The sequence below is a fragment of the Phaethon aethereus genome (assembly GCF_964289735.1).
Source record: "Phaethon aethereus genome assembly, chromosome: 6".
NCBI classification, from domain to species: Eukaryota; Metazoa; Chordata; class Aves; order Phaethontiformes; family Phaethontidae; genus Phaethon; species Phaethon aethereus.
Genome location: NC_138580.1, coordinates 706,583 through 727,913, shown reverse-complemented (window position 1 = coordinate 727,913; position 21,331 = coordinate 706,583). Strand labels below are relative to the sequence as shown.

The window sequence follows — 21,331 nt, the reverse complement described above, 5'->3', positions numbered from 1 at the left end:
AGGCCAGGGAGAGTAGCCCAGGCAGGAGCTCCCCTGGCAAGAGCAGCCTCTGGTTGTGCTGCGCAAAGTACCTGAAGCCAGTTTCACTGACCTGCGTGTTTTCCATGCTCCACTGTTACCGGAAAATCCCTCTCAAAATCCTCATTCTGGCCTCTCCGTATCAATTAGAAGCCCAGAGTCATGATTGCAGTGAGTTGGCACAGGCTCATCGATGTAAGCAGACTTCTACTCAGTCTACTCCCTGAGAAACAACAGACATGAAGACAATCACAAGACACTGCCTAAAAATCAGTGCCCTTTATTTCAAAAAGAACTGACTGCTTCATTTAAACTTTTTTCATAAATGTCTTGGTATATATAAAAGATGAGGCGATAACTATAATCTGAAAAGATTTTTGCGCCACTGAAATTATCTTGTAGACCTGCTTTTAAAGGCAAGGAGAAAAAAAAAGGTCAACTGCCTTAAGTTTGGGATCTTCTGTTTCTGGGAAGCAGTCTCGAAGCTAATCTTGTCTCCAGAGGAGAAAAGCAATGCTGGTCTCCCTGGCAGGAACATCCAGCAAGTTGTGAAGCTGGCCAAGTGTCTTTTAAAAATAAGGAGTTACCCCAAATAAGATCCCAAAATAAAATGCACAAATATGCACAGAACTGTAATTTTAGCACAAACATGCAAAAGCTAAATCCAGAAGACACACAGCTCCCACGGCTTTTGGGCAGTCTCTGTAGCATTTCTCCCCCCGCTAAAATAACTTTGCTTCAATACTCAGATTACGTTGCCCCCGGTCTTAAACTTTGCTTGCTCTCAGGAGTCTGTGGCACCAGCTCTTCCCCTGCTTTTCCAGCACCCTTCTTAGAGCTTCTCTCTGCTTCTGACTTGGCACCCTTGAACACCCAGGCCAGAGGGTGCTTCTCCCTCCCGCAGAGCTCAGAGACACCTGCCGAGATCAGGCTTACGCTACAAGATTTTGCTGATGTTATTATCAGTTTGAGGTGTGAAAACTTAACATCGCTCATCTCCGACTGCAAAACGTTTGGTGCAGAGTCGCTGCGCACGTCAAGAGAAGCGGGCCGGTTGTCTGTGCCGGTGGAGGGAGGCGGCACGTAGTGTCTCGCAGTAAAGCTGCTCCCTTCTTGTTTGCTGGACCCGCGCCATGGGCTCCGCTGGGAGAACAGCGGCCGGGTGCTCACCTGCCCCAAGCCTCAGCATCTCGTTTCGACAGGGAGGAGCTACTGCCTGTTTCACAAGGCATTGTAGGGATGTGATCCGTCCACACCTATGAGGCATTATGACATCCCATTAATGAAGTTCTTATCATCATCTAGACACACAACTATGGCTGTTCAGATCTTTCTGGTATTCATCGTCATTAGAAATTTTTGGTTAAGCTGCTAATTGTAACTTGTTTATATACACTTTACGCTTATCTTATGTAAGGCTTGAAAATATCATCAGTTACAAAAAGAAATGACATCAGTTTCCCTTTCATTTAATAGAATTGTATTCAGTAGTTTCAGCTGCAAAATGAAGATCCCAGATCTGAGATGTTATTTATAATCTATACTGAAAGACTAATCTGCAATATGAAATTGCATGACTGGTTTGCAGTAAATATGATGCAGCAAATTGGTTTCTAAATATAGACAAAGGTTAAATTTCTTCTTATTATAATCAAGGAATAATAGAAACATTCATGGTAATGAAGATTTTATAATTAAAAGAATCAAATCATCAAGAAGCCTGGAATGAAAGTTGTGGGACGTATTCATGTATCATAATATAATCTAAAGTGACTGTTCTGCAAAGCTATTTTGGATTTATGCTGCCAATTAAAAAAAAAAGAGTTCCTGCTCAGGATGCTGTGTATCAGATTGGCCTGTAATGTCTGTGAGAGTCTTCCACGTACAGGTATCCTACCTCCCAGTAGAAAGGGACGTGGGAAATTACACAACAGCTTACACCCACCAAACCTCTATAAACCCTTCACCAAGGCAGGCGTAAACCAGTGCAGCACTGCATGAGACAGTTTTTTTGAACGATCGCAAACACTGAGAACCAAGTAGTTCTGACACAGCCTAAGGGAAATTTACTTGAAGTTTTGACATTATAGGTCAGACAATACCCCTGAACCTTCTCTACTGATATGAGAGGCGCTCTACATTTTAAAAGCTGTAGATTCCATATCTCTTCTTGGAAGCTTCAGTGGAGGAATTTTTGGTAAAATCTCTTTTGCATAAAGTGTTTTATGAAGTCCAGCTTCTCGAAGAGCTAGCTCAACACGAAGTCTAGGGTCAGCAATGATCTGTTACAAGAAACCACAGGAATGATTGATAAATAGAAACAAAACAATACTTTCCTCATATACACAGTGTATCTTACAGGTTATCTGTGGTTGTATATATTTAAAAAGTTTTAAAAGACAGTCAGAAAATTATGGTCATAAAATAAAGCCTTCAAAAGCGGAGAAACTCTACAGTGAACAAGTCTCATCTCACTGCACATGTCTTGATTTTATCCTTTTTAATATTAATGATCACAAACTATTTTAACAAAGAGCCCTGCTTGTCATTCCTCAGCAAAACTCAAAGGGTAGATGAGAAACCGAGTGTCTTTTAATTCAAACTACTCACTGAAGAGTTCCTGCCTTCTCTGATGTTCCCCATCAGCACAGCCCTGCTTTCAGCACAAGATTTTAATCCCTTCCTGTTTGTTTCTATGGAATCTGAGTGCTTCAAACACGTTTATGATTTTTCTCACAGCGTTGCCTTGTGATGACATGGCAGTGCCACTTCCATTTTACATAACAACAATTAGTGCCCAGGGAAATTACTTCTAAAATTTGTCAAAAGGTTATTTGACAAAATTTGTAAGCCTCTTTCAAATCCTTCTTCCATGGGCTATAGTGGGGGAGCACTGGAATTACAAGATGAGCGTCGCATTGCCTTCAGTCCTACCATCACCTGCCACAGAGCCCAGAGCTGCTGGGAGGACCAAGCCTGGGGAACGTCACCCATGACCGCTGCAGCTCCGGGATGATGCACGCTGATATGCTTAGCAGGGATCACGTAATGCAGGCTGAGCAGTACCAAAACCTGCTTGGAGTCGAAACAGGAAGAATATTCGGAGCTTTCAGGTGTCAATCCCAAATACACATGTTCAGAGCATTTTTAAGCCAAGGCTTTTCAGAACCTCACACATTGGTCAGATTTGGGTAAATTTTAATAGCCAAGCAAAACCTACATCTCTTGTACCATGACTCTTCTTTACCAAACTGAGCAGCTTTAAAATATCTCAAAATGGGAAGTGCTGCACAAGCTTAGTTATAGGCATCATTAAATTTCAGCTATTCAGTGCTAAAAGAAAGCTTTTATGCCACAGAATTATATTATAGCACTTCTCTTTCTGTAAACATAATTTTCAAATTCCAGAGTGGGAATAATTTCAAATGCATAGACTGAGCAGATGGGGAACAGTAAGGGAATTGAAAAATCCTCCCCTGTGTTGCTTAATTCCATTTGAAATTGAGCTAGCACTGTCCTCAGCAATCTGAGTGACCTGAAAACAGGAGTATAGTTACTTCAAGTTTCTTACTTCATTTACATCTCACTGATTTCTTCTCCTTTAGCCCTTGCATACCACATCCCAACTGACCTTCAATCCAGCAATAGTGTAAAGGTAGTCAAGACACTAATTTTCAGCTTACGAAGAGATCTGTGCTGTGCATAATCTTCCAAGAAAACAGAATACCCCATAATTAAGTTACCTGTGACATAGCTCTTTTGTATACAGTCAGAACTTTTATGCTGAGTCAATTCACTTGAAATACTTAGTACAACACTAAACTGGAGTGGGTGAAAAGGAGGCACTCTTTTAAATAACTGTATAAAAATGTAAAAGGGGTGAGTTTTAAAATGAAAAAACAGCAGACAGATCCGTCAAAATGCCTCGCAAACACAGGAACTGCCCAACGGCCCATTTAGCCCAGTATCCTCTCTCCAGTGGTGGCAATGAGAGATGCTGTTCAGGGAGACACTGGACCTGAACCGACCTTTGTGGTCCACTCTTGTGCTCCTCCAGCATCTACGCTGGGTCAGAGAGATTACCCCACCTACTACCACTAATATTTTTATTTTTACACATATTATATTCTAGTGTTGATATTGCTATTTAGGATATATTATTAATATGACTATCATGATGTGCATACAATAAACTGTACAGTATGATTACAGATGGTTACCTGCTGTTCACTGTATGTATGCAACTTAAACAGTGGCTTCTGAAGATCAAACTCTTCTTTGGTTCCAATGCCCATCCGAGCTTTAGATGCCACCGTATCAGCCACTGCTCTAGCTGGATCTACTTTTGCAACAACGGCAACCTGAAATACATGATATGAAAGCAACAATTACTCTATCTACGTAGACCTAAGGTGAGAAAGGGTTATTGTCAATACCACTTCTTTTGAGAACACGATCGTTTACCTGGTTTAAAAATTTCAAAAGTTGTCTTAAACCACCTTGTATCCGTATATAAAAGTTGTAAAGCTTACAACTTGAATCCAGAGTAAAACCACTTTGACAGAGAAAAATAATCAGGGAGATTTTTTTTTCCTGTTTCCCAATGGAGACAATTTAATTGGCTGGACTTAATACAGCACTGTGCATGCCCAGAACTGCCGTGAAGTGGAGAACGGCCTGCTAGGTGGGCAGGCTTAACAGAGAAAAACCTGCATGTTGTGAATGCCCACTGTCAGTCCTTGCAAACATCAGCTTGAAAGCTGGGCGGCATTTCCATGAGGAGAGCGCTTATGCTGCTACCTCGTCATACCCCTGCTAGGAAATAAGCTTACGCGAAAACCAGCACTTCCCAAATATGTGCACTACTGATCTTTGCTTTGCCACAGCAGCGTGCGGTCCTGGCTGCGAAGGAGGCCCCAGCTCAGCAACGATGCTGTAAGAGAGAAGCAGCAGCATCCTCGGCTCTCAGGCAGAGACTGACACGAGCTCTGACACTCAAAACCAGTAACCAAAAGGAACCAGCAAACTCGCAATTTGGCAATACTCACAATTCCTGGAAATCCAGGCTTTCTTCTCTTTCTTCTGATGGAAGCAAAGTTGTTCAGATCGGTAGTTCACAATTTTTACAGAGTTATGGGCAAAACCATTGAGTGATATGCCACAAACAACACAATCCTTTGTTTTTTTTCTTGAGTGTGTCTGTTGTAACAGTTTAATTTCCTGTGGCTAGATCAGTATCAAAGATTCTCTCAGACACTGTATCATGCAAGAGTCAACCTTTCTTTCATTGCTTATTTTCTTTCTGTTAAAATATTCAGATAGAGGCTCATACTACTTTGGAAAATACAGAGAGAGGCATGAGCAAATAATCAAAGTCAGGACACCATCTCAATGGCTAAAACCAGAAAAAATATTGAAAATTGTGGATGATAATTTTTTTTCCATCTCTCTAATAAAATGTCATCTTTGTATTTACAGGCTGTCAAAATATACAGACTGGATGACTTTACTAAAGATCTTTTTTGTTTCCCCCACGTGCAACCACGGGGCGTATTTTATGAAGCAGTATTTCATTAGTGTGAAACACAGAGAATAGATAAAATAAATTATTATAATAAAATATTGGTTAGAAAAACGCAATGAAGTGGGAACACTACCATCCTGGTTAAAGGCCGTTCTAGAAGCGTTTTCTACTTTGGTAGGAGAATTGGGTCAGACAGAAGAGATCAACAGATCATGCTCTCAACCAGCCTCTTGTAAAATCTGACGCAAAACCACCATGCAGTTCAACCAGTAACTTAGAAAAGGCCTAATAGAGCTATTACAAATGCATTGACAACCTAAAATAACACTGTTAATACTGTAAAATATTTAATTGAATCAGAGTATTAAAAATAAAGCATTATTGTCTGGAAATGAGCCTGAGTTCAAGAGTTTAAAAAATTACTGAAATAACAGACCAACGATCTCTTAGGTTTATTTATTCCTGTTATGCTCAGCTCTTCCACAGAAGATGGCTTGGAGTATTTGACCTCTGTTATATTCTTCTTTTTTCTTGACTTTGTACACTAAATGCTGAAGTGAAAGCACGTATAAGGCCACAAATAGTCCACGAGGGACCAAGGAAGAATTTCACTGGCAGGCACACTGCTCTGGGTTGGTTAATCCTGAAACCAAAGGACATGCTGAAGGTGAGGTCAAGGCTGCATCAAATACTGTATTTTTAATCACGGGTAGTGCCGGGGAGAAGGATGCTGCATTAGTGCTGTTTAAATTATCCAAAATCAAAAGGGTTTGAAGAGCACCTCTTCTCCCTCCCTTGTTTTCCTTTGGCTGCACATTTAGGCCGCAGTTCCTATAGTGTAAAGAATGTGAACTCCAGGTTTTTCCTTTTAATCTTTGGAGGAAAAAACAAGGCAATTAGACACAAAAATATAAATTATGGTAAAAATTACTCCTTCAAAAATCAACAGTAGAAAAAAAAAATAATACTACATTTACTATGACAAACATTAGCAAGCATTTTCTGGGATGTCCTTTTAAAAATAACATACCAAAGTTTCACAGAGAGTTAAATCTCTCTCTGAAGAAAAGTCAGCCAAGGTCTGTAGATTTTCAGAATTTAAAAAGAATTTAAATTACTCATAAATCTTACCTAAGACTCGAGGCAGACTTAGGATTATTAAAAAAAAAACCAACAAAAAATCAAAGAAAAAGAGAAATCACATCCAACCCAGAAAAAACAGTATCTATCTATTTTCAGATATCAACAGCTCCAACAGTGCAACTTAACATCGTAAAGTTCCTATTGTCAGAGTTACAAAGCACATAGGATTTATAGCATGACAGAATTACGGTTAAAGTCAGAATAGAAGTGCAGTTTAACTTCTTCATTTATTTGCTTTTGATCGATTGTTCTTTTTATCTTTCACATAATATGACAGTATGTGTTTGTATGATTACTGTGCAAGAAAATGCTATATACAGGAAATAAACCCACCTGTTGTCGGAGTGCTTCGAGGCATTTCTCTTTTTCTGCTTCTTCACGTGCTTCTTGAAGGGCCAGCTCCTTTTTCTCCAGCAACCGTTTTTCCAGTAACGCTTGCCTAAATTTTACCCTGCAAAACAGCATACGTACAAATATAACACGTACAAATGGAAAAAACATTGGCCGAGAGTAATTTTAAATTTCTATTATGATATTTCAGTTTGAAAACTAGTCCAATGTTTTCTATATCCAGCTAATAATAATACAGTGGTTCATCAAAACACCTGAAAAATGCAAAAAAAAAAGCTTTTTCATTTGAATGCATTATTTTTGTTGGAGTTTTTTGGTTTGGGGTTTTTGGGGAAGGTGGGTTTGTGGAGTTGTATTTTTTTATTTGGTTTTGGGTTTGTTATTGGTAGTGGGTTTTGGTTTATTTATTTATTTTTTAAACAGTTTGGCTAACCTTTCAGATTTCATTTCTAGAATGCAGATTTTCTCTAGCATACTTTATATAGTTAGTCTTGGTTCTTATTCCCCATTTTCTTTGCCAAGTAGAAGTGTTCTCTGACATCTGTGTATGGCAGAAGAACTCTTTCCTATAACCCTTTCCATTACAAGAAACTCATCACTCCCAATCTTGTAACTGGAAGAAGCAAGAAAACTTGAGAATTACATCCTTCTTCAAAAGGAAAGAAACTGGAGGTTAGCCCAAATAATCCCGAAACTTTACCTACGGCATTATTTTTGCTGGTCAACTCTTTCCAATAGGTTTTTATAGTCCCGATAGTACTACCATGACCGTATTTCCTAATAACCCTCAGTCCACTGCCAAACTCTGTCTTGAGAAACTGCAGGGCATGCTTTGGTATGTCACTTTTAGTCCTTATACGGGAGTTGCTATCGCCATGGTTTGCATTCAGAGAATTATCCTTCTTTTGCCCTTCAAATTTTACTTACCTTTAGAGAAATGGAGAAGCAAGAGCGGCTTCAACTACAGTAAAACACGTATTTTTATTTTCTTACTCTCGAAATTTTAGTAAGCTCAAAGGAGTGTATAACTTGTGCTATAAACTGCAAAAATCAGAACTAAACATATGTTGGCAGCTAGAAAAGACCGCTGCATCGATACAATTATTAGGACAAACCTATTTGTCCCAAGAGAGTGGTCCAAAGCTCCTGAGGATGCCCCAGAGAGGTTTTCCATTTCTTACTGTAGCCATTGCCGTTTAGGCAGATGAATGCTTACAACAATAATCTTCAGAGGTAATTTTGTTCCAGGGAGAAAGCCTAATCTTCTTTTTATATGAAGAAAATGTAATAAAAAGCAGATATTCACATTTTTCTGAAAAATGACAAAAAATTATTTTCTATTAAAAACCTTTCACTCTGCTTGAGCTGACTACTATGATACATGTCCTAAACCCGCCATGTTATCAAATCTGAAATTCAGCACCCTGGAAACTTCTGTAAATTACCAAGAAGGAAAACTGAGGGGCATTCATCCAGGTCTAATTTCAAATACTTTGCCTCTACTGCAGAAGTTTTCATGTACCTAGGAATGTAAAGTATTGCTAAATGAAAACGTTTTATGGCATTTCCAAACCCAGTTTGCAGAGGTGTAAGTGACTGGAATTGGTTGCCAAAGTAATGGAAGGGCAAACCAGGGCAGAGCCAGGACTTACTTGTTGCCCCTCGGAAGAAGGTCCATCTTTTCGTGAATATGTTATGCTAGGGAGGTCATCGTCTTGCTCATACTGGAGAGGCCGAGGCCAGTATTAACAAAGATCAAGTTTCATTGACAGAGGGCAATGGCAGAGCTAAGAAATCTCCGCTCAGGGAAAGCAGAGAACCTTGTAAATACATATTCAATCGTACATTGTGTTCCTAATTTGGCATATTCTTCCAATACTTTTTATACTCTGCTTTAAATGTTTACAGTGAGCTTTGATTTCACAGTGTCCACATCCAAATAAAGTTGTTAATTCTCTTTCACTCTATTATACTTAGTAATATTTTAGCTACTATTTCTTCAAAGTAAACTTCATTTTAAAAAGCTTAAAACGTCTTAATGCTCAATTTTGACTTTAAGTACCACAGCAAGTAACAATTTTAATAGATCACCAGCTGGAAAATGAGCTTAGCTGATTAGTTTCAGGTAAAGCTACCTTTTTGAAGTATTGCGAGTACAGGCTTATGTAATTTTTGATAAGCATAATTTCCATTAAAACTCTGCTTTCAGACCCTGTCTCATAAATATTCAATAGGAAATAATAAACTACTATGTTTATTATGAAAGCTTTAGCAAGACTTTAAAAAATTGTGTTATAATATAGATAGGTTTTTTGCCCTATGTCACAACTTATCCTGGTCACTGTCATCAGCTGAATAAATCTCATATAAACAGGAGAAAGCGTTGTCTTAGTGGCTAAGGTCTGCTTGTGTTTCCACCAGTGATGGGCTGAATCGACGCACAATGCCGCCAAGGCACGAGGCAGCTGGGACAGAAAGTGCTTTACGCACTAATTTGAACATTTCAGAAGCAGCCACCGGTTCCCATGACAAAACGATGGGCTAAATCCTTTGCTAATTCGTGCTGCAAGTGCCCGCAAAGCGCTGCGGCTCTGTCGAGGTGTGCTGCCTAACCCAGCCCTCAGCGCCAAGGCATTCTTAAACCTAACAGCACAAGCTCGAAGCAAAGCTGCTGCGAGCATCGTCCCCACCCACAGCCCTCTCGTTTGCCCAACGTTGCGGGTGGCTTTAACACCCAGTTATTTGCCCACAGTTTTTCTGGATTCTTTCCGTTCTGTGTCCCGTCAACGTGAAGCACCGACTGGAGAGAGCGGGTGGGCTTCAGGGGAGCTGATGAGAGCTGCGCTTCAGGAAGGAAATCCCTTGAGGTGGGGCAAGAGGGGAGGGAGGACAGGCTATCCGCACACACTCCCAGCAAGGAACCGCTCCGAAGAGTAAGAGGGAAAGGGCGAGATGCGGTACCTCAGCCCCTTCACCCCGGCGCGTGACGAACGGAGCTGCATGGCAAACCGCTGCCACGGCTGTTTCCGACGGTTGGTGGGATACGATTCTCGCAAAGAACGATCCCTTCCTTCCGACCTCCCAGCCCTGCCCTTCGAATTCAGGGCCAGGACCGGCAGCGGCACAGGTGCTGGGTTAATTCCCTGCGAACGTTTCCCACTCACTGCCTTGCTGGAGAACAGGGCTGAGACAATCTTCTTCTCGATAGGTAGGGAGAGACAGTATTTGCACAGTTTCATGCCAATTTAATTCTCACCCTGCAACTTTAATGCAAAATCTATTGCTTTGGGGGGGGGATGTTCTTTTAGAATATTTTCTGTACACGCAATCCACTCCGTACCTAAGGGACCCGATGGAGGACCCGACTGAAGTTCACTGCACAGGTTAAAAAGGGAGAAGTGGACTGTTAGCAACGGACAAACACCTGCCCTTTTGGATGCTAATTCTTGAAGCACAATAAGACTTCAATGCAGTTTTTAGTTCTCAACACCACATTAAAAGAGAGCTTAGTTCTTGATACCACATTAAAAGAGAGCTTATAATTCCGTGTCCTAAAGACATAGGCATTTAGACCTAACCTAAGACATTTAGAACAGCTGATTGTGTGATCCTATGTACGTGTAAAGGACCAGCTGCACTAGATGTACATCTCTGCTTACATCTCTACTTCCAACGGGCCACATGCAAATGTATCTTGCCCAGCACTAACTCCTTATGCCCCAAGTAGTCCCACCGGCTCCCCCAGCTTCATGGGGTTAAGTGCTGCTGAATGCCAGTGAGGAGAATGCCCACCATTTATCTAGTACCTGCTGCGTTCTGGAGCGTTTCTCTCTCTGGAGCTACTAAACCTTTATTTTTTATTAAAAAAAGGATCAGAACTCTCGGCTTTCCTTTTCAAATGTGGCCAGCCCAGGCCTTTTATGATACTTGCCAGCTCTTGTCCAGACAGTTTTAGTCTCGAGTTCTTAGCCTGCAGGAGTTCAAATCTGCATTTTCTGTGTTACCAGCAAGCATCACAACCAGCAAGAATATACAACAGTCTAGGGGCACCTCCGGTCCGTTTTAATAGCCGGACCATTACCAGCAAACAATACAAAATGAACGGGAGTAGGAGAAAGCAAAAAAGGAGTATGATTTTTGCCTACTTGTTGGGGGATTTGACAGGATCTGGGCAGACCTAGGTTTTTACCCCAGCTCCCGTGATTTTTTTTAAAAACTGTTTTAGGAATTTTGTATGAAATGACTGTTTGATAAAAAATGAATAGGTACTGTGCTTGGAGCAGAAATCACAGCACAATCCTCTTCCCCTCCCCCATGTTTCTGAATGCAGATAGCATTGCTTATTTGGATTTTGTGTTAAACTCACTACTCTTGCCGCCTTTTACTTGATCAACATCTATGGGAACTTACATAAACTTGAACCCACTGGGGTTTAGGCAAGTGCTGGGTAGCCAGCTGCTCTGAAGACAACAGTTCTAAGACACGCATGCAACATAAAACTGCAGCTACCTTGGAATTTCCAGGCCAAAAAATGAAATGGCCAATCAGCTAAATGTCTCCACTGTCAGACAGTCACTAAGCAGAGGAGTTGTAGAAAGCAAATTCGGACTTAGTCACTTGAAATTCTACATCCAGTTTCAGGTGCCTTTAATCCTTTCCTTTGATCAGGTCATAGCTCTGGCTACGCTAGCATCTTGCAAGTACAAAATGAGACCTGAATAGAGCACCACTGTGACTCTGTGATAATAATTTTCTTTTTCATAAACCTGACTACTTAATTTTAAATTAATTTAAAAAGCAATTCAGGATAAGAACAGACAATTTTTTAATATCTTACTGTACCTATTAGAAACTCTATGTACTATCCAGGCCGTATCTTGTACTTGGAATAGTCAGTCAGCTCACAATCCAAAAATCTTTTCCTTTCCCAAAAAAGCCTGAAAACGTGTCAGATCAGAACTGTGGTATTGGCCTGTGCCATCTTTCATGATCAGTTCTGCAAAGACTCAAACCCAATTTATGTGCTGCAACAGGTGAAACATGTAAGAATATTATCAGTCTCTACAGGAATGCAGTTCTGCACCGTGAAATCATTATGCCCGTGTGTCTACCTTAGTTCAGTACAATACATATTTCAAAATGCCTTATGCCATACTTGTAGCACTACGGTACCTAATAACAGTAACAGCTCTCTGCCCTTCTTTGATTAATGGTTCCGAAGGCTTTGAAGATGAAAAGCATTAAGTAATTTCAAAGAATTATTAATCTTCACAAACAGTAAGCATTTTTCTTTAAACTGTTTTATTTTGTACAGTATGCCCATTCTGGGAAACATAATGCTAAGCATTTACTGACTTTTGATTCATAATAACCCAAAGGTGTGATTATTTCCCTCCTGCATTCCTCAATGAACTGTGCCACTTCCTTAGATTTTCTTCTGCAATGTTTATTAGCATAAGAAAAGAATATTCTCCAACAGTATGGCATAGTGCAGTACACAGGTTTAAAGAAAAGTAATTCTTTCCTGACTGGTTCTGCTGAAAACTCAGTAATTCAAGTATGTGTGTTTCTTTTGCTATGAGCAAAAATCATTGCAGTATGTTTAAGGAAAGGTAGAGATATATTTGTAGCATAAGGATACAGACATTTAAATTTAGCTGTCAGCAATGTATCATAACAAAATAAGATCGAAGTAGTGTTTCCCACTGAATGTTTAAGACCAAGTATAATATTCTAATGCCAATGGTACTTTAACCCTACTTTAATCACATTTCTGGTCCACGCGATTTGGTGGTTCCCTCCGTGTAAAAAAGTAAGCCTGTGATTTGAGAGCAATTACAATCAGACTACATACAGGTTGTTTTATGCTCTTCTGTGACAGAGGAATCCCTCTATGAAATCAATTAGATCTTCAACAGGTCACTAAAGGCCACAATCTGCAATGAAGGCTTGGCAAGGATTCAAATGTTAACAGGCTGAAGTCGTAAACTACACCAAACAGGCGAAGAGCATATACAACTAGATGCGCAGTTTAAGACCCTCTAAAAGAATAATCAATATCTTTGAGGCTGTTAAGTGCTTAATGTGCTCCTCTTGCTTGCCTCTCAAACAAACCAAACCTGATTATAAATAATTTTGTGAAGTGGGAATGTAGAAGGTCTTATTACCCAGCTACAATTAAAAAAATCATGAAGGGAGCTGGTTTTAATGTTTGTACCCTATCATGATTAGAACAGTTTAGCACTTACAAAGGTCTAAAACTTTGATGGATATGAATTAATTCAAACTAACAAATAAGTTGATTCCAGGGTACAATCACGATGCAACTTTGGTGTATAGACTGGGGTAACTGCCAAACAGGAAGAAAAGAAATTACTTATCTCAATTTACTCTAATTTAGAAAGTTGGGAGATAAAAGCAAATTAGCTTATAAGAAGTTCCTATTGATACTATAGGTATTCACATTTAATTTCTTTTACCTTTCTCTGTCTTTAACTGCTTGTTCAGCCATTAATTTTCTTAATTCCTCCAGACGTTGTAGATCTTTCTCTTCTTGTTCTTGCCACTTGAGCTGTTTCTCAGCCCAGTACTTTTTCACCTAGAGTTTGAACAAACACAGTAAACAAAATAACAATCATTCACAAGCCAAGGTAGTGAGAACAAATAAAGTAAGAAAAGCATTAAGTTAAAGAAAAACCAATTTTGATCTTTTTAGAGTAAGATTTATGTTTTAGAACTGTATGGGCTAACAAAATATTTACTAGGTTAAGTGCCCTAAGAGGGTGGGAAGCCCTCAACAGAAATAGTAAAATCAGACTGCTGATGCTAATTTGAATATAATTTTCAATTGCAAACTAAAGACTGCTACTTTCATTTGGCCCTTGCTTTCCAACTCTGCCATCAAAACCTTAAGCTATGCTGCTCAAAGGAGTGAATGATCCTTGAGTTGAAATGTCCTAAGTTAGCTCAAACGGCTGGATCCACGCCAGCCCAGTTCATTTTGGCTGAGGTGGAGAGCCTGCTGAGGAACAGGAAGAAGCATATGGGTGGTCCTCATGTAAATATGAAGCTTTTCTGTAAGAAAGAAAGGCCTCGAGCAAGACAGTGAAACCTGAGCAGGAAAGCTTATCTGGGAAGATGAGGTTTTTTAGATTAAAATGAGGAATTCAGATTTAAAGTAAATACTCCTGAAGTGAAACTCTGAATTCTTCATTTTAATAAATTTTATCAGATACAGCTCTGAAAACCAGGGCAGTTCTTCAAAGACAACTGGTGGAATTTGCAGAAAGCTTGTAATTCCCACCTTGCCATGACATATGTTACAAATCATAGAATCATTTAGATTGGAAAAGACCCTTAAGATCATCGAGTCCAGTCGTAAACCTAACACTGCCAAGTCCACCACTAAACCATGTTCCTAAGCACCATGTCTACATGTCTTCTAAACACCTTCAGGGATGGTGACTCAAGCAGTGACCCTGAGCAGCCTGTTCCAATGCTTGACAACCCTTTCAGTGAAGAAATTTTTCCTCATATCCAGTGTAAACCTCCCCCGGCGCAACTTGAGGCCATTTCCTCTTGTTCTGTCGCTGGTTACTTGGGAGAAGAGACCAACATCCACCTCACCACAACCCCCTTTCAGGTAGCTGTAGAGAGCGATGAGGGCTCCCCTCAGCCTCCTCTTCTCCAGACTGAACACCCCCAGTTCCCTCAGCCGCTCCTCATCAGACTTGTGCTCCAGACCCCTCCCCAGCTCCGCTGCCCTTCTCTGGACACGCTCCAGCACCTCAACGTCCTTCTTGTCGTGAGGGGCCCAACACTGAACACAGGATTCGAGGTGCCAGTGCCACCAGTGCCGAGTACAGGGGCATGATCCCTGCCTGGCTCCTGCTGGCCACACTAATTGTGACACAGGCCAGGAGGCTCTTGGCCTTCTTGGCCACCTGGGCACACTGATGGCTCATGTTGAGATGGCTCTCAACCAACACTTTAACGCTATCTTAAGAAGGAAACTGCTGTGGTGGTACACTTCCCAAAGTTTCGAATGGTGACTTGAGCTAACCTCACGAGCAACCAACCAGCTCAGAAAGCTGACAGAGCAAGTTTTCTTAGACACAGGAACAAGAATCACCTTCATCATTGAAGTGCTGACTTCAAATTTTTTTTAATACAATTTTCAAGAACATCTGAATTACACTGAAGTTCAGGAGTGTGACCCCGACACTTGCATTCCTAAGCGAGTGTTAGGTGAACCTGTTCAGGTACCGGTCACGAACGCTGAGGCCACTACAACACAGGGTTTGGGGGGATCTCAGGAGGTCATCTAACCCACGCAGTACGCTCAGCATCAGTAAAACCATTCCTATCTAGGTAAGACATCGCTGAAATACAAATGTATTTACTTTGCTTCTGAGGTAACTATTCCTATTAATTTTCACCAAGTCCCAGCTGCCATGGCTGGATATCCAGCAGGGCTGCTCCTAGTAAGGAGTTGTGTTATTATTACATGTTAATAACCGGAACAGGCAGGCTAGGTCAGCTTAACTTCAGTTAGGGCAAGAGACAGCAAGGTCAGGAATTACTGGAGGTCTTGCACCGAGGTGTGCTGGGGTTTTCCACGGGCAAAAAGACACAAGAAATGGCTGGAGCATCATGTTGCCAGTGAGCATAACTGATGCCTTTCATAGGCTGAGTAAGCGGTCAGTTAGGTATAAAGGATAAGAGCTGTGGCCGGCTGCCAGGTCAGCGGCGAGCACAGCACAGACAACTCTTCGGCCCTTTCATTTTTCAGCGACGGTTACAAGCAGCTGTTGCCCGTCACTGTGGCAGAGACAGGCCTCCCTCACTTCAGACACCTGGTAGGGGCACAGAACTTCAAATGCCTTTCCTGTAACAGAAAAAAGCCGTTCTGCTTGCAGAGCAAAATGCAGGGAACGTCCTCCTGCAAATCTGGCTCCGCAACCCAAGAGCAGCGTTTCCTGATGTCGCTACAGGCAAGCGAGGGCCCGTGGCTGACGCCAAGCCGGGCTTTCGGGCACCAGTGACCGCAGGCTGTGTTAAAGCTGACGACGGCACGCAGCAGCTTTCACAAAGGCCAAGAAACCATCCTCTGAGGAATAGAAAGCGCGGAGTGCCACGACCGGCGCAGCCAGACGAGCACTACACCCCGGATTCGAGTGCCGCTGGCCAAGAGGGCACCTGAACCCCTCCTGTGACGCGTCAGCTCCGTGCACAGCAGCAGCCGAAAGGCAAATCAAATGTCTCTGGTGTCGGGACGCAGTACAAAAAGAATAGGAAAAACCAGAAAATACGTTTATAGTCCCACGTGCAGTTCTGATCCCTCCCTCTTTGAAAGGAACCTTTTCAGATGGAAAGAGCAGAGAAACAGGAGTGATCGAAGGTTCCTACAAGTTCTGACACAGGCACTGGAGGAACAGGATGGGGCTACTCAAATAGAGAAGCGACAATTTATGAGGGGTTTGATAAGAAGCTCACAGATTCCCAAATGTCACGGAGAGGCCGGCTGGAGAGCAATCTGCCTCTCCAACACGAGAAGTAGGAGGCTTCAGCTGACTCTGGCCAACGCCAGATTTGGAGCCCCGTGGAGCCAGCGCGCCATGCCGTGGGCGGAAGGCTGGCGGAGCTCCTTGCTGACGGCCGCAGGAAGTTCACACTGCTTCGGGAAAGAGCGGGCACCTGCCCGGAGAGAGCCCCTGCGGAGGGGCCACTACGCTGCCAAACCACAGCAGCAGCAGGAACGGCTGGGGACGAGGAAGGCGGCGGGAGGGAGGGAAACTGTCGTAGGTGTTGCCTCCATTGTTATGGCCGCTGCTGGCGACAACGCCAGGGCTGAGCGGGTGCCGGCCGGTGCCAGCACAGCCCTCCTCCCCGCCGCCCGCGGGAGCTCCGCTGCCGACGGCAAAAGGCAGTGCTAGGGGCTAGGGCTGACTTCAGCTCAGGCCTTGGTGAAACCAGGCACGCGTCGGAAGGCTAACAGCGACCCAAAGGGTATGCAGACCAGGACTGTTAACACGGGGTAGAAAAAACAAAGAGAAGGAGCAGACACACAAAATCAGTAAGATTTTTTAATAAGCACTAATAAACAAATTATATTTTAGGACAAAAGCCTTTTAGTTTACCTAATTTCAGCAACTAATTTTGAGGAAGGGTTTAGACATAGGAACCTGTGTCTGAACCTAAGTTCAGAGGCAGAGGAACGTATTCAGGGTGCTGCGCTCCTCCGTACTATGTTAATAACGTAGAACAGTTCAGCCTATGTCAGGTGACTGGATGTGACCACAATTCCTCAACTCAGCCTATGAAAGGCATCAGTTATGCTCACTGGCAACATGATGCTCCAGCCATTTCTTGTGTCTTTTTGCCCGTGGAAAACCCCAGCACACCTCGGTGCAAGACCTCCAGTAATTCCTGACCTTGCTGTCTCTTGCCCTAACTGAAGTTAAGCTGACCTAGCCTGCCTGTTCCGGTTATTAACATGTAATAATAACACAACTCACATACCACGTCATCTCCAATAGGTATCATATATTCTCTCTTCTGCATTATACCAAGTACTTCTCTATCCCCCCAGGAAGAGTTAGGATGACCTGGTAGATCTACAACGGTTAGCACTCTTGCAATTTCTCTTTGTTGTACTTCTCACTGTTTCATTTCCACTTTTTGTTTTTCCATTCCACGTGCAGGTACCAGAAGAGAAAGACAAGCTGGGACAGAGAAATAATGATGTACTTCCAAATCAGAAACCAAAAGACTAGCCAGAGAATGGCATGGTGCTTCATACCCCCTCATGCCTTAGACCTAACAGACTTCTTGGCAATTGCTATAACAAATAGAAAGAGAAGAGCTACAAAATTAACTAGAAGTTATTGCTTCCAGCAAAACAAAGATAGTGTTTACCTTCAAAATCAAGACTGAATTTTTGAAAAGACTGTTTATGATGACAGAAGCATATGACAATGCTGCCACTTGTAATTCACTAACAAAACAGCATTATGTTTCTAAAATTTAAAATACAGCTGGAAAAATAGAGAACAGAAGCTTTAGGAAAAAACAAAAAATCTAAGAAAATATTAAGAATTTAAATAATCTAAGAAAATGTTTATTATAAAATTAATTATAAAAGCAACTGAAATGATACCTCAATAATCTGTTTGATTTTACAACTAAATGCATAAAGCTCCTGTGAAAGTCCGAGATCTTATCCTACCTCCCAAAGTACAGGTAATTTCCTACAACGAACTTCACCTACGGAATCATCTCACATAGGAAAAGATCCCTTGAACTGTATTGAACTTAAGCCTCTTTTGGAGATTTCAGTTGAAATGGCAGTCAAAATACTACCCTCTTTATATGATTGACTTTGTGCAGAAAGATCTTTAACTACTATGATTCAGAATAAAACAGGTCTTCCAAAGAGTGCTAATATTCCAGAATTCCCAACCTATAAGCCAATCATTTCTTTATATAGGCCATTTTTGCACATGAAGAACATGAAAACAAGGATGGCTAGAACCATATTTCTTATAATGTTTTTATTTAATATTGTTTGGAATACTTATGTTTATGAAATGAAACTCTCTTTTGCAATTATTCACCTCCTGTATTCCACATTGCCTGAAAGCTTTACCATAAACTCTAATTAGGGGCCAGTGGAGATTTCTGAAATTCCATATTTGAATATATAGGACAAAATCTGATCTGCAATCCCACGGAGCAAACGTAGCATTGGTATTTAAGATTTAATGTAATTTTACCCATTCTCGGGTTTCGAAGTACTTGACATACCCTGCCTAGGTTACAAGCTAGGCAGAGTGCGGGCATTTCTTTTACACCGATCACAGATACCTTACATATTCTTCTTGCATGCCACAGCACATTCACCAGGAAAGCATCTGCAGTGTAAGGTTAGCTGCCCTTTTTAAGGTAAGGTGTAATATACTCACATGAGACATATGACTGCTGACCTCAAACAGCTGCTATTCCATCTGTGCACAGGCAGGCCTGTTCTATAGAGACATTACACATAGGCCACAGAAAAGTGGAAAGTTTGCACAACCGAAATATTTACAGATAAACTGAGCATTGCTGGTGGTTAGGTCAACACAGCCTTACCAAGTCTCTTCCCTTCCTTGTGGTTTCAGAGCCACCTGCCACTATAAACGTGGTGCGAGTAAAGACAAAAAAGCAGAACAAGCTGTAACAAAAAGAAAAGCAGCAACGAAGTTTGTCATAACCTAAGCAGCAAACCATCATTAAATACGGGCTGCCCCTCTCTCTGTACCTCTGTTTCCAGTGCTGGTGGAGAAACCACAAAATCTCACAATCACGCGCTCCAACTGAGGCAATTTACGCATTATCCGTACCAGTCAACATTTCATCACATCTCACCCTGAATACTCTTACAGAGAAGATGAATGCAGACACCAAATGTAGTTGTTCTGCCTTAATTTGTTATTTTATAACTTTAAATCCAGCATATAAGAACAGTAACAACATATCAGCCAAGAACAAATACCAGGAAACATACGTCAGTAGGGGGAAGAAAAAAAAAAAAATCAATCACATATAAAATAAAGTTTTGTTACACAATGCACATACACATAATCTTGAAAAATTCCCTTGTGTCTTTTTATAGAGGTTTATATCTAAAAAGTTCACTAACAATATCTACAATAAGCCAATTAAAAGTTAAGGTAAAATCAATACTGATTTAAACTGAGCCGAGATTCCTCTGAAAGTGCATGGGTTGCAAACACATAAATATGGCTTGCTTAACTTTTGAACCTGAAATGACAGTCTCAAATATTAGAGATAAATCTAAGGATAAATAAAACAAATTAAAATAAGGATAAAACGGTGAGTTAGCTGGTCGGACCTCATAACTGAGCAGGAGATTGGACTAGAGACCTCTTGAGGTCCCTTCCAATCTAAACTTTTCTGATTCCTATGAAAAGTGAGAGTACTCTGTATATTTTTAAGGAAAGAGAAACACCTCTTGAAACTGACTTTTGGACAATTAGTTGCAATTTTGCTAACTATGTGATTTAGCATAGTTTAACAGAAAGATTGTGCTCTGCCAAGAATGTGTATTTCATCTTCAAGATAAATTGCAGAAAAAGAATAAAATCAGGTGACCGATGTTAGTAGAGACTTCTTCAGCTAGAGAAGAAACTGGAAACATGCAGTATGCAAACGCAGCCATGACCAAGAAGAAAAAACTCACAAATAACATAAAATAAAACCCATTTGAAATTAGGCAGCTTTTTAAATGTCGGCTCTGCGGACTTGCAGCAATGACAAATAATGAGGAGATAACCGCCTCTACCTGGAGACAAGAAGGCTTCAGCAGCTTCAGCTTCTTTTCTCCAGGTAGCACTTTCAGTCGAGTGCTTCTTTGCAGAGTTGTTGATATAAACAAATTCAACAGATATGCAAACTAACACCAGGAATACAGTAAGCCACAAGAGCTCCTGCTCTTGCCTGTTTGACATGGCATGAAGACATTTCTTTGGACAAAGCAAGAAGAAAATATTTGAGTGCTACAAAAATAGACAGGTAGAATAGGGCTTCATTTTCATTGTTCTGCTAAGGCAGCCAGTTTCACCCACCTACAAGCCATTTATTTTGCTCTGCTATAATTTCTTTTCTGCTTTTACTAAGTGTTGTAAATTGTTTTAGTAACAACTTGATCAAATAGCTGTAAGTATGGATAGTTTTGTGTTTGGTTTTTTTTTTTGCCTGCAAGGCATATCACTGCAATAGACACCTCTACCAACATGAGAATCCTTCGAATTCTCGGGCATCTAACTGGCCATGTAGTCTCATCAGTAAACATTTGCTCCCAGTAAGATGTGTTACACAGAAATGTGGCAAATAAAGAAAGACAAGAAGGCAACAATTTAAAGAGAAAACATGATAGCATATATAAAGATTTTGTTTTCTTCCTTTATTTGCACAAGATTTCTGCAGTGTGACACATACTGATGTCACTAAATCCTTCATATGCATCATGAAAATACTATATTTGGAACAGTTTAGCCTTATATTCTTAACTCTGCTTCTAACTGGCATGCTATAAGAGCACAGCTTTTAGTGACCCTTCTTGCAAACATGTTAGCATGAGTAGTCTCATAAGAGTAAAAAAGTCTATTTACTCATCAGCATTGGAAAGACAAAGCAATAAGAATCCACTAAATTCTCTGACTTATTTGTTCCAGAAGTAATTATGCAGTCTTAACAAACATGCTACAGGTGAGTTGGACTCTAAGCACAACA

At 41.1% G+C, this 21,331-nt stretch overlaps 1 protein-coding gene across 1 annotated transcript in view; it reads right to left on the bottom strand.

The window, feature by feature from the left end:
- Positions 1-2,153: 2,153 nt before the first annotated feature.
- The window catches only part of CCDC148 (coiled-coil domain containing 148), a gene marked incomplete at both ends in the record, with an annotated part of 62,028 nt that continues 42,850 nt past the window's right edge, over positions 2,154-21,331 (bottom strand). The window contains 4 exons of the mRNA XM_082001159.1: positions 2,154-2,300; positions 4,239-4,379; positions 7,019-7,136; positions 13,516-13,634. Coding sequence (XP_081857285.1) covers positions 2,154-2,300; positions 4,239-4,379; positions 7,019-7,136; positions 13,516-13,634 — 525 coding nt within the window. The remainder of the gene's footprint in view (positions 2,301-4,238; positions 4,380-7,018; positions 7,137-13,515; positions 13,635-21,331) is intronic.